The following is a 13357-nucleotide window of genomic DNA, read 5'->3' as shown; positions in this document are numbered from 1 at the left end:
GCCTGTATCTCTTTCTCTTGTCCTGGAACTTGATTAACTAGGCTGATGGTCAAGGAGCCCCAAGGCCTGGCCTGTTTCTTCCTCCTCAGTTTTGGGAGGACAGCAAGCAGTTAATTGACTAAGCTAACGACCTTTTTGTGAAAGTTGTGTGTCCACGTATGTGCATGTTTGAGTCAGGGCCAGAGGTGTCATCCTCAGGAAGTTTGTCTCTTTTGAGACAAGGTCTTTCATTGTTGTGGGGCTCACCAAGTTGACTAGACTGGCTTTTGAGTGCTCCCAGGTGTCCTAAAGGTGTTCTCTCTCTGCCTACCCTGAACTGAGATTCCAAGTGAGATTCCAGACCTGGCAGTTTTGCATGTGTTCTAGGGACTGACTTTAGATCTGCTGCTTGCTTGCAAAGCAGGCATGTCTCCGACTTAGCCGTGTCCCAGGTACCTCCCTGCAGACTTAAATGTTCGGCTCATAAGTTGTAATGCATGGCACAGACCAAACTGGAACGTGCAGTCCTGGTTCCTGAGGTTACAGGTGTGTAGTCGCACTTCTGCATTCTGTGTTTGCTCCATTACTAAAAAGTTCACTATGCCTGTGACACCTGTGTCGTGTCAAGTTCTGAGAATTCTGGTTTCTTTAAAACACACACACACACACACACACACACACACACACACACACACACACACACAATAAGAATGTGCTTTTGTTTTAATCCCAGGTGTGGGATATGGGGCTGCTTCTGATTGTCCATAGCTGCTGACCGTGTTTTGCCTCTCACTCTAGCAGGGGCATGGCTTTGTCAGCTGAAGATCGTTTCTGTGACTGTGTGACATTTGGAATTCTGGAACTTTTCTGAGGGTATATACATGATAGGGCCCCTGAGAGGGGTGTGTATGTGTGTGTCTGTGTGTATGTGTCCCTGTCCCTCTCCTTCCATCCTCTATCCTGTCTTTCCTATCCGTGGTAGCAGGTGAAACTGGGGGAATAAAGGGTGGGAAAAATAAGAACTCACAAAGTAGCAAAGACCAGATACACATGTGTTACTGGGTTGTGGAGTATTTTAGTTATTTGCTTAAAGCTAAGTCAATCACAAAGTTATTGAAACAGGGTTAGAAGGGTTTTGGGCAGGTTGGTAGGAATCCTGTATCTTTGTATATCGGGCCTTCGCATGGCTTTGCTGCTTCCTCTTCAGCAGTGTTGCAGCGCACCCATAGTCATGTGCACCCGTGCACATGTTAAAGGCTGACTTTACCATTGTCAGCATGAACATTAGGTGCTTTGAACGGCCAAGTTCTTACATCTGAAGGCTAGAGATATAGAGGAGTTGACTGGAGAAGCAGTAGAAAGACACAAACACAATGGTTGCAAAGGCCCTTTCAGCTCCAGCATGCAATGAAATCCTTGGCTTCAAGCAGTGAGTGGTCAGTCTCCTTACCTGTAGGAAACCGTGTGGAGGGACGTCCAAGGAGTAGCAGGAACCTCTTACTGAGGCCAGGCTGAAAGACAAGCTCAGTTGTTCTGGGTGCCTGGTGGGCCGTAAAGCACACAGCTTTATTACCTAAAATCAATTAGGGTGTGGGAACAGTAGCCATATGGGAAGAGAAAAGTGTGAATGTAATTATACAATTATGGACCGGTGATATGGCTCAGGGATTCCATGCTGGACCTGATTCTATGCTGGGACCCATGCAGCAGAAAGAGTTAAGTCAGAGTTGTTATGTACTGCTTACATAATACTCATCCACACAACATCAGACAATACACGTAACTCACAGTTTAGATAAGGGCTAACAACACACGCCCAGGTTAGCCAGGCTTGCCCAGGTTAGCCAGGCTTGCGGTTCTTCACTTCCACATTGTTCTCTAAGAAGCAGGGCTTTGATCAGCACTGCATTCTAAGTCTGCTGTCTGTAAAAATGTGAGCATGGAGTACCTCCCATTGCGGGGGTGTTTATTTGGGGAAGTAGGGCCTGATTAACTTCTGAAGTTGTGAAGTTTAGAGCAAGCAAAGGCTTGTTTAGATGGTGTGAAGGTTTGAGTTCCCAAGGTTGCTATCAGCATCCTTTTCCTTCTTGCTTTTAGTTTAGTTTTGATTTGATTTTGGCTGTTTTCTTGCTTTTGTGTTTCCCTTGAGACAGGGCCACTGTAGCCCAGGCTGACAGGGAATTTATTCTATCATCCAGGGTGTTCTCAGACATACTGTAGCCCAGGCTGGTCTTCGAAGTATGGCGACCCTGCCTTCTGAGCTGGGATTACAGGTGTAAGCTGCATTCCAAGCTCACCTTCCTCTTTAAAAACTAGTTCCTAGTTTACAGAGTCAGGAGTCATGCCAGATGGAGAAAGCTTGGGGCAGTTTTGCAGTAGATCTATTTTGCAGTTTTTCAAATGCCCACTGATTTCAGTTCTGTGGGAGGCAGTGAGCTGGGCTTGTGGACGCGTCTGCACTGGAGGAGTGAGCCACATCTCTCCCTTTAGTGACTGTTCACAGAAACCACTCCCATACCAGAATGTTTGACTTTGCTGTTTCTTACAGTGTTTGCTGAAGCACACAGTACACTCCACCTCATGGGGGCATCTGGGATCTTACGGGAAGAAAGGACTTGGCCAGAGTGTCAGATCCCCCAGATTCCTCTGGAAGAGCAGTAAGTGCTCGCTGCTGAGCTGCCTCTGTGGCCCTGCATTTCCATGTGTCAGGTTCCCAGCTGACTTTTGCTCCTGCAGAGGTCATGCAGTCTTACCTTTGCTTATGCTCTTACTCTTTTCGAAACTCATCTTTTCTTTTCCCCTAGCTGCCCCTACTCGTCATTTTAGGCTTTACCCCCTCCTTTGGATAGGTTGTCTACGTGTGGTATGTATGTGTGTTTATACATTGTCCAGGTAGCTTCCTGTGTCTAGGAGAAAGTCTTGTCTTTTTATTTTATTTTTTTCTATGCAGATAGATTTTTACTGAATGAGTTGGGGTTGAGGACACTCAGCTTGGCCATCTCTGGATCCTGATGTAAGTGAGATGAAGGTAATGGCTGATTTGGTGAGAAGGGGTTTAAAGAAAAGTACCTGCGAGGGCAAATTACACTATCAGTAATAGTGCAGATTTCTAAATGAAGAAACATCAGAGAGGACAGCACACTTATGCAACTGCTTTAAAAGAATTGCCTCTCCGAGGAGTCAGGGCTGGGAAGTCGCGACAGTCCCATCTAGAAATAGACCAGCCATAGCCTTTGTGAGCGCTCTGCAAGCTGGCCAATGAGAAGACAGGATGGCAGCAACTGCTTTTTTATTTGATATGTAGTTCCTATGGTAATAGAAAAAGAGCCTAGGACATTTCTCTCTTATTTATTCCCTTTAATAAACCTTCAGATTTTGAAAAATGCCAAAAAGCTGTTATTGTCTTTTACTGACTCCAAGTGTTTCCGAACTGGTGACGAATGACAGAATCAGTGAGCACCATCGATTCCTTGGCCAGTGTTTTGTTTGACATTAGAGGTGATATCCACCCTGATTTATATTTGCCTTTACTAGAACCTAGTATGACTAATTTCATGTTTTCTATGAATAATCTTAAGTTAGAGTTCTGGACATTATAAGTAGCTAAATATGAAATTCTGACAGGTGCATATTGGAGATTTTATGGCCCCTGGAATGGTCCTTGTGAGATCCCACGGGGCTTGAAGCTGAGGTTGTAAGAAGCAAGGCTTGCTTGGCATTGTTGGTGGTTGGAGACTAAGTAGGAAGATACATATTTGTTTATATTGGTAAATATGCTATTCATCATAAATTCCTCAGACCTGTTATAACAGTAAATAAAGGGAGGGAGGAGTAGTCACATTGTGAACATAGTTGATGAGAAGACAGTTTTTATTATTTAAAAAAAAAAAAAAAAGACAACTTGAGTTTTCAACCAAGTCCTGAAATTTAAATTAAAAGCGGCTTGAATCAATTACTGTTAAGGTCCTAGCTGCATTTTATTTGATGTTGTTAGACTAAAGAGTATAGAATGTTTGCTTTTGTCCTTTTTCATGTTGGGCCCGTGACTTTCTGGGTTTTTAGGCTTAGGGTAGCTCATGGGGACTTCCTTATTACAAGGTGCATGGATTTCCTACAGTAGCCCTTTTCTATTGAGTAAAGACTGTTTCCAGCAGTGTGTCTGGTTAGTTATCCACTGGATAACTGAGTGTGGGATGGAGCACTCCTAACGCCTTCTAACTCCCACTGTCTTGGCCTTCATCTTAACCAGGAAGATTGCAGGCCTGCTGAGCTGAGAGGTGAGATTTCTGAGGAGGTTTTGGCAGCTGCTTTACTGCAGGTGGGAGGAGCCCGGAGCTGCTGTCTCTGCTGTCCTGTCCCTGCATACCAGGAGGCAGATCTGTCCGCTGTGGAGCTGCCATTCTAATTTAGGGTTACTAGGATCAGCCCCAGCTTAGACCTGGCACTGTGAGCTTTTTAGACAAGAAATCATCTCTTTAAATCTTTTTTCCTATTCTGAAGAGTGGAAAAGTAATGTGCATAAAAATGGAATCGGTAGTGAGTTGTGGTTCACAAGGTGGACCTGGTCACACCCCAGGAACCACTGCTGTCACTGTACAGCGTCTACGGTGGATGGCAGGAGATAGGCTCCTGGAATTAGACTAGCAGCAAGCCCTTTAAAGGCTCGTTTGGTAGGTTGGGTTTGTTGTTGTTTTATCTTTTGCTTTCTAAATAGAGTTGGACATGCTGGCAGAAAGCTTTTGTTCTAGCACTGGGAAGGCTCAGGTTAGAGGATCGTGGGGATGAGGCTAACCTAGGTAGAGCAGTGAAAATTCGTCTTAAAAACAAACAAACAAACAAGCAAGCAAAAAAAAAAAACCCTGAAACAACAACAGAAAAGCAGGGTAAGTAAGATGTTCAGTACCCACTTGGCCCAATGTCCCGAATTCTGTCCTGGGAACCCCTTAATCACGTGGAAGATAAAAGGGGAGAATTGACTGTTCTAACCCATCCTCGGACCTCTACACCTGTACCATGGTGTCCTGTGCCATTGCAGGTGAGTTTTGCTCTCAGCAACTCCCTCCCATAAGTAAAACTTATAATAATAAAAGAAGCCAACAAAACCTCTCCTGGAATATGCAAATTTTGTCAGACTTTCAGCTAGGTGTGAACCAGCTTTCCGGTATAGTTTAGCAGGGTGCTTTCCTAGAAATCCGGTGTAAAGTTTACAAAGGAAAATGACCTGAAAATTGATTGCAAGTGAGCTTTGTTAACTTGGTATCAGCAGAAGCTGCTGTTGTGATCCTCTTGCTTAGGATCTGAGTGATTTTGTGATTCAGCAAACTAAACAGTCCAGAAAAGACATCAGTCTGTGGGTAGGGAGTCTACTCAGGGATCACCCGCCCGGCATGTGCAAAGGTCCTGAGTCCAGTCTCAGGACTGCCAAAAGGAACAACAAAATCACCAAGACAGTCCTAACTAAATTGAACTATTTGAGGATATTTGGGAGTTTATTTAACTTAAATGATCCATGTAATGAACATGTGATGTGGGTCTTTTCTCTGACCACACAGTCTGATAGAACTACTATTCCAGTTAGTATGTTTAACAGTAATTAGTGTAACGGGACCTCCAGGTAGAGAGCTCATTGTGGTAGAACCACTGTGGACGGAGGTAGTGTGTGCTCTTCAGGACCTACTGTGACAGTTGTCAGAATAGGAGCAGGTTAGAGGAGGTCAAGAGACAGCAGCTCCTTTCATCGTATTTTACACAGATGTTCCTTCTCAGGTCTTTCTGTGGTTGCTTCTCTGTGTTGCAAATGGTTGGACGCTTCCCCACTGTATTGCCTGAGTCAAGCCTTTAATTAGCACCCAGGTCGGGATGTCTGGTGGCTTCCATTGCTTAGAGAGATAAGCGTGCCGCTGCCTTATTCCATTTACTTTGCTTGAGTCTGTGTCCTGGATTCACTTGGATCCACACGCCTTTCCTAATTAAACCTAATGTTCTCTACATAGGCGTTGAGCCGTAACTAATGAGTAGGAAATGCTGCATAAGAACCCCAGGTTTATCTGATTTCAAGCAAAACTTTGTTTGTTTATAATAATACACTTGTACTGATTGTAGAGGTTACTAGTGTAAATCAAGGAGCAGGGGAACAAATCTGGCTTGGACCTAAGATTTGTGGAGTATTTCAGTAAAGCTCAAGCACCTATCTTCAGAGTTTGTTTGTTTTATTATTTGTGTGTGATTATTGGGTTTTGCCTCTGCAGAATAATTGATCCTAGAATAAAAATATTTATTAAATACCAGTATGATATTACTATATATCAGCCATTGTATGTGCTCAATTTTATGTTATATTCTCTTGATTTCTTTGAAACCAACTTTTTTTTTTAAATGATAGAATAGAGTCAGTGAATTAATCTTTTAATTGTTTTGTTTTTCTGGGACAGGGTTTCTCTGTGTAGCACTGGCTGTTGTGGAGTTTCCTATGTAGAACAGGCTGGCCTTGAACTCACCTGAAGAAGAGTTCCACCTGCTTCTGCCTCCTCAGTGCTGGGATTATAAGTGTTTGTCACACTGGCTGGCAAGCTTTTAATTCTTAGTTTTGTCACCAAGTTTGTACATAAAGGCCAGAATGAAAAGTCACAGGTCACAGAACTCTTCAAGTTTTTTTCTTTGAGAATGCAGATGTTGATGACCATGAAAACAAGATGTTTCAAGCAGTTTTAATGACCTTTAATTGTCTATCACTTATCTGTCTTTTCCTTTGCCTCATTCTCTTAAGTCTCCTGCAGTTTTACTTTAGAGAAGTGTAAACCTGTTCACATAATGAATGTTAGGTCACCAAAGTTTTTCAGTAGAGGAGGCATCCAGGTCTTATGGAAGAATGTGAGATTTGGTAGCCAACAAATGGAAGCTTAAAACCCTAGCTTCTCCCTCGTATGCTGTGTGTCTTTGTGCAAATTATTCAACAACGGAGTCTCACTTTTTCCGTAGTGTGGTGTGGGGCACAGGGTATGCATTCAGAAGGCATGTAGTAGTTCCCTCTGCAGTTGGGACTGAGAGCAGAACTCAGAAGCCTTGGAGTTGCCGCTCTCCAGTGCTCGTGCCTCACTCAGACCCCAGTTCCCTCTAGTGGGTTTTCATTTAAAAGCATTCTCTCCCTTTACTGTGTCCTGTGAAATGAGTGGCTGGCAGCACAGAATCCCTGTCCATAAGGTGGAAAGGGGGCCTGCTTCCCAGGGTTCAGGAAACGTAGGACCATCCCTGCCTCTAAATTGCATGGGTGCACCCCTGCCCTTACTAACACTCAAGCGCCTGTGTGAAGGAGTGACTTGTTGCGGCCTCTAACTGCTTCTTCTCTTCCTTCCTTTTTGTCATCCTGCAGTGTTCTGTGCCAAGGTCTTTGTGGCTAGGCTGCGCCAACCTGGTAGAGAGCATGTGCGCACTGAGTTGCCTGCAGAGCATGCCCAGTGTCAGATGTCTCCAGGTGCCTCTCTTCTTTCTTGTTGTAAATGTGTTTTTACGTATGCCATGAACATTTGTTGAAACTTGCAGTAGTGTGTTTAATCCAATGTTAAGTCTGCTAAATGTTCTGTGTAACCCTCTGCTTTCCTCCAGCCTGGACGCCCCATGCAGGAGCACTAGGAGGAACCCTTCTGAGCAACAGGTCTCCAAGGGTCCTTTCTTGCTCCTCTTTCTGCTCCTGCCTTTTAGTTCTTTCCCCCTCACTTCAAAGTTGTGATCCTCATGTTTAATTGTTAAACCTTTGAAAACAAAACAAAACAGTCTGATATTTCCCATTTGGCTGCCTTTAACAGTTTTGAGTTAAGAGGGTTTCATAATTAAAACAATTTTTCTGTTTTGAAACATCTTTTGGTTTACCTTTTCTCCTCCATTTAAAAAAAGAGGGGGGGGAGGGGCTTGCCAGTTAACACTGTACCGTAAACCTCGAAAATTGAGGTTTATGAAGACCACAGCTTTATGCTGCTGGGAACCAACAATTTGAGCCAACTCTAAAAAAATGGCCAGATCTGATACCTGTCTGTCATCAGGGTCCACCCAGTTTTCCAGGCCAAGGCCAGCAGAGAATTCCACAGATAAGAGTAATATTGGGTGGGGATTTTGGATGGATGGGGTGGGGGTTGCTTAGGATAAAACTGTTAGCAGGAGTGCAGCAGGTGTCACATCCTGATGGCTTCTGTTAAAACCAAGGCCACAACACTCATGGCCTTACATGGGAAGCTCTATTTAGAGAGTGTTTAATTAAATGTGTCAGTAGCAGTATCAGCTTTTATTACTGCATGGTTGACACAGGTTGGTATAACTTTCTTTTAAAAGCAGTATTAAATTCCTGGAGTCCTGATGGTGCTGCACAGACACCAGGAAATGAGTCAGAGGGACACTGATGCCACGGTTGGTTTCACTGTTCTTCCTCAAGGCTTGCTATTCCCGAGTGCAGTTTTTAAATGGCGTTAGGGGTTTGGAAGGAAGAAGTTTCTTCTATATTGATGTTTGCCGTCTATTTGCTTATTGGCCAGCCTCTGAGTAGCACTGGTGTGGTTATTGATTGAGATTACTACCTTTAGAAAGTTGTGCTGGCACTTCATTAACAGCTAGAAGGAGTTTAGATCGTCATACTGCCTAGTTCTTAGCTCTATGGAAGAAGATAGCTTACAAGTCTGGGATATAGAATTGAGTGTTTCTTTCAGGCTTCTTGCCTTGAAAGGGCAGTGTTGCAGTGATCTCTCTCCTTGGTACCACAGAATGGCCATTTGCATTATAAAAGTGTCTCTTCAAGTGTTCTTGAGTGTTGCCCCTGGTTTGTAGTGGGCTAATCCAGTTTTAGCCAGGGCTGGCAGCACAAGTAGGAAAGAATTGTAGTTATAAGTCTAAGTTATTACTCTGAGGCTCTTTGCTGCATTCAGTTAAAACTATAGGGCAACATAAGGCACTAAGCAGAGTGCACCAGGCATGTGTTGGTACCTTACCGTGGGTTCCCTGGAGGTGCTAGGGAATGGGAGGAACTACAGGTTCCTCCTAAAAATGGGGAAGTGCCTTTAAAGTTCTTCCTAGTCACTTTCCTCTGAGAAAGAAGATTAAACCTTGCCTTCATCTGACCTTGTTTCAATGAATGGGAGCAATATTGCCTTTAGATGCACGCAGGGAATTTTGATTATTAAGCTTTTCCTTTGACTAGCCTATAATTGAAGGCACGTGGCTTAGTGAGATGAACCAAAGGGCTTAGCTGCTTGACGTTAGTAAATCATTGTTTTGTTCAGTGTGAAAATGAGCTTGGAAGATTTCTTCCACTTACTTGTTGCATATAAGTATTATTGTTGGCTGCTTGTTTTAAACAGAAAATAAGTATGTGCAGTTTTACTTCTTACTTTTAAAATATAATTATTATTCTAACTTCTGGTGTTGGGAATTGAACCCAGGGCCTTGTATTTTCTAGGTAACTGCCTTGTCACTGCGCTGCAGCCTTGGCCTTTTCTTCCCCTTCTCCTGTCTATGTGGGGAGGGCCTCGGCTGTGCTGCAGTGCCCAGACAGTGCGGAGCACCTGCTGACATGCTCAGCATTTGTTTTCTTACTAAGACGGCTCTCCTTGTCATCTGCACACGGGGGACTCTCTCATGCAGTGCATTCTCGGAAACCCACTCTTCCTAGCTCTGAGATTCAGGAGGATTCCTTTTGGCTCACCAGTCATTTAAAAAGATTTAGAAAAGGTAGAGCCTTGGTTGACTTTGCTTGGGCTGTAGAGGTCTGAGGTTTATGCATTGACCCTGTCATAACCTCGACTTTCAGTCGGTTGTCGTATGTGGTTGGCTCTGTACATTTTGAAAAAGCAGGAGCGAAGGTAGTAATTGTATTTAGACTTAATTTAGGTCTTGTAGGGTTTGCCAGCAGAGAAGAGGGCTGACAGTCTTTTACCACCTATAATTGCTGATTCACATCTATTAGGTTTATGACCACCCGTGGGATGCAGGAGTTAGTCCCCATTTTCCTCATTTGGCAACTGAGGCAGATGATGTAGCTCCCACACTGAGATGATGTGTGCTTAGGTTTAAGACTGTGACGTTCTAGAGCAGGTATTTGAGATCCATTGCTGCCTTGGTACAGACTCTCTTCCCCCTATCCTGGTTTTTAAATTTTCCTCTTCCTGTTTTTTCCCCGAATAGCTTCATTTGTGGAAATTGTACTAGTAATAAATGACGTATGGTTTCTTTAGTCATTATTAATTTGAACCCAAAATAAGAAAAACATGCCAAGTTCAAGTATTCCCTTTGCCAAAAGGAATCCTCCTGAATCTTAGAGCTAGGAAGCCCGAGTGGGTTTCCGAGAATGCACTGCATGAGAGAGTCCCCCGTGTGCAGGCGAGAGGCCCAGCTTGTTTCCTGCATCAAGGAACTTCGTGTAGTAAGCAGAGCCACACATGAAAATCCAGGCTGAACTGCAAGTGAAGTATGTGTGTATGTTTGTGTGTGTGCCTGTATAAGCACGCATGCACACGATAAAGCTCTGAAGTTAGCTAAATCTACATACACTTTTAGAACCAGGTTAGCTAGTTTAAACTTGGTCCACTCTCCATGTTGTAGAACACTTGGCTTGAAAAGTCTGCATGTCTGAGAATCTAGCTGAGCCAGTGTCTTTCACTTCACACGCCCAGATTTGACCAGTTGGTTCTTAGACCACATAATCCAAGGACCTCGGTCTGGAGTTAACACCGATGACCTACCTACCTTCTGTCTGTTGTGACATATTCTCAGTTTGGTTTTGACCCTGAGGATTGACCCGCAGGCCTTATGTATGCAGGCACGCATCGTCCCAGTCATGCCCCTGCCCTCATTAGGATCCTCTGCAGAAATTACCTGGGCTGCTGCTTTGTGTATGAAGCTATAGAATTGGATTGACTTGAGGCTATGTATTTGATAGAAAACTGGGTTATGAACCTAGATCTGCAGAACTGCTCCAGACTGCAGCAACTTTAACTTGACAACGGTCATTTTAGAAGTAAAACAAATTCCCCTTATTTTTAATGTCAAATCTGAAAAGCCACAAGAGCACAGAGGCCCAGTGCGGTGACTGAGAAGTGACAGTGTTCCCTAGGAGTAGGGTCACGTGGCTGTTTTCATTGACCTCCTCCCTAGCTGCTGCTTGTTTTGTTGGGCTGTAAAGAGCACAGCAATAAGCCTGGGGGCTGCATTACCACAGGCTGTAGCTACTGACTGGGTGGCAGTGTATGGGGTGAGGTGGCTCGGATCTGGAGTTGATCTTCATGCTGGTAAACCCAGATTCATCTTCTTGCTTGAGGCTGGAGTCTTCCTATTTTAAGACAGGCAGGTAGTTCTTTACCTTTCATGGTTTTGACTAACTAGAGGATGATACCAAATGCCTCATGATGTGAAGGTCTACTTCTTAGGGGGTAGAAATCCATTTCTTTCTTTCTTTCTTTCTTTCTTTCTTTCTTTCTTTCTTTCTTTCTTTCTTTCTTTCTTTTTTTTTTTTTTTTTTTTTTTTTGTTTGTTTGCAGTGAGTTCTCTATAGAGGAAGCCATTTTATTTGTAGTTCTAGGGCAGGTAAAAGAGAAGTTAGAAGACCAGGCAGGTGGTGCAGCCTCTGATCAGGGCACTTCTGACTCTCCTGACCACCTGTCCTTTTTCCTCTAAACACTGAGGGTTTGTTACTTCTAATGATTATCTTATTACACTTCAAGTCTAAACAATATGATGCTTAGAATGACCTTTGGGATTTCTTTAGTGGTAGAGCCTTTAATGTTTTATGAGCATTAAAAACCATACCTTCCCTTTCTGTAGAAAAATTTGCAAAATACAGTGACCAGAGTCAGCTTAGTGGTAGAAACCAGGCCTTGCAAGTCTAGCACGCACAGAGCTCTAGCCTCAGTTCCTAGTAGATCACCGCAAAACAGATGCCTCCCTTCCCGTGTCTGCCAGCAACCTCACCACCCAGGGCTTCATTTCACCTGAGATCGCAGCTCTTGATGATAATGACAGTACTCTAACTGTCCTGTCAGCCCCAGTTTGATTTGGAGTCAGCAGAGGCATAAAAGAGGCTGGACCTGAACTCTCCCTTACCCAGAATACCTCTGGGTTGATCTTTTCTCCAGAGGATTTTATTTGCAAACTTTATTTGAAACCTGGGGTGGAACTTTGTAAGCATTTACAGACACAAGAAGCACTCAACATAATCTTGAGCACTCTGCAGACCTCCAGCTTTGCTGTTTTTCAGGACATTTTAAAACAAACTTAAGATGATGTAACTGAAAAAAAAAAAGCAAGTTTGACAAATCACTGATTTATGTCAGCATTTAAAGATTTAAAAATTTAGGTAAAAATGAAAAGGAACAGTTGGTACTGAAGGCTATATAAAAAGACCCATAGTATTATGGTGTGTGTTTTTTAATCCCAGTACTCGGGAGGCTGAGAAATATAGAAATCTTAGGGAAATGTATAAAATCTTGTTTTCCCCACTGGTATCAGGACAGGGAGTTTGAGGCTAGCCTAGACTACTTAGACTTTAACTCAGAAAACCAGAAATAGGGCTGGCAAGATGGCTCTGAGGGTCAAGATGCTTGCTGCCAAGCTTGATGACCCAAGTTCAATCCTTAGGACCCACTTTGTTTTGGAAGGAGAGAACTTACTTCTATAAGTCTTTGACCTCTACATATCTCTCCGCTTATAAAAGAAAAAAAAAAAAAAAAGAAAAAAAGAAAAAAGCAAGTGCTAAAAAATTTCCTTTGACCTCCCCTCCCCCAAGTTTTACTTGAGGATTTGTTATGTGACATATGCTGGTTCCCAATTTACCTTCAGGTGAAATGCAGACAGTCATACTGTGTACACTGTTACTTGCAGATGGCCACACTATGCACACTGTTCTGTAGCTGGCCACACTGTGTACAATGTTAATGCAGACACCACACTATGTTCACTCTTCAGCTAGCTCAGTGCTGTCTCTTCATGTCAGCACATGAGGTGATAAGCCAGGAACACACTGCTTTTTCTTCTCCAGAGCAATATGCATGGGGGACAAGGCCATGTGTAATTTTAGGACAAGGAAATAGGTAGATGGATCTTAAACTACATTAAATGTGTTTTTTCTTTTTTGGATAAAAATTATATCTTACACTATAGCTATTTTTGTGTTGCTTGTAAAAACAATTTCTCTTGGTTCATAGTTTATTTTGTTTATGAAGTAACAATTTAGATAATAGGAGTAGTTAAGTATAAAGAAAATAACAATGTAGCTATAACATCAATGCAGCTATAACATAACATCAACTTCATAATTCAAATATATATTTATGTATTTGTCTTATAAAGGCTCATGCTTCATATTGCATTCTCAAGTATAAACTGCTTTTAAATATTGTTAATT

General features: G+C 43.0%; 1 protein-coding gene across 6 annotated transcripts in view; it reads left to right on the top strand.

Moving 5' to 3' along the window:
• FBXW11 (F-box and WD repeat domain containing 11) overlaps positions 1-13357 on the top strand; it is an 89652-nt gene that overhangs the window by 23402 nt on the left and 52893 nt on the right. Inside the window, exon 1 of one of the 6 annotated variants that reach the window (XM_080908122.1) lies at positions 2548-2636. The exons of 4 other annotated variants lie outside the window; for them this stretch is intronic. Coding sequence is in view for 1 of the 2 variants with exons in the window: in XM_080908119.1 (XP_080764245.1) it covers positions 7400-7450 (51 nt within the window). In the remaining variant the exon portion in view is untranslated. Of the gene's footprint in view, positions 1-2547; positions 2637-7375; positions 7451-13357 lie in introns of those variants that run through there. One more of the 6 variants, XM_080908119.1, reaches the window with a different exon arrangement.

The sequence above is a fragment of the Micromys minutus genome (assembly GCF_963924665.1).
Source record: "Micromys minutus genome assembly, chromosome: 31".
In the NCBI taxonomy this organism is placed as follows: domain Eukaryota; kingdom Metazoa; phylum Chordata; class Mammalia; order Rodentia; family Muridae; genus Micromys; species Micromys minutus.
This window is presented reverse-complemented; position numbering and strand designations above follow the sequence as displayed.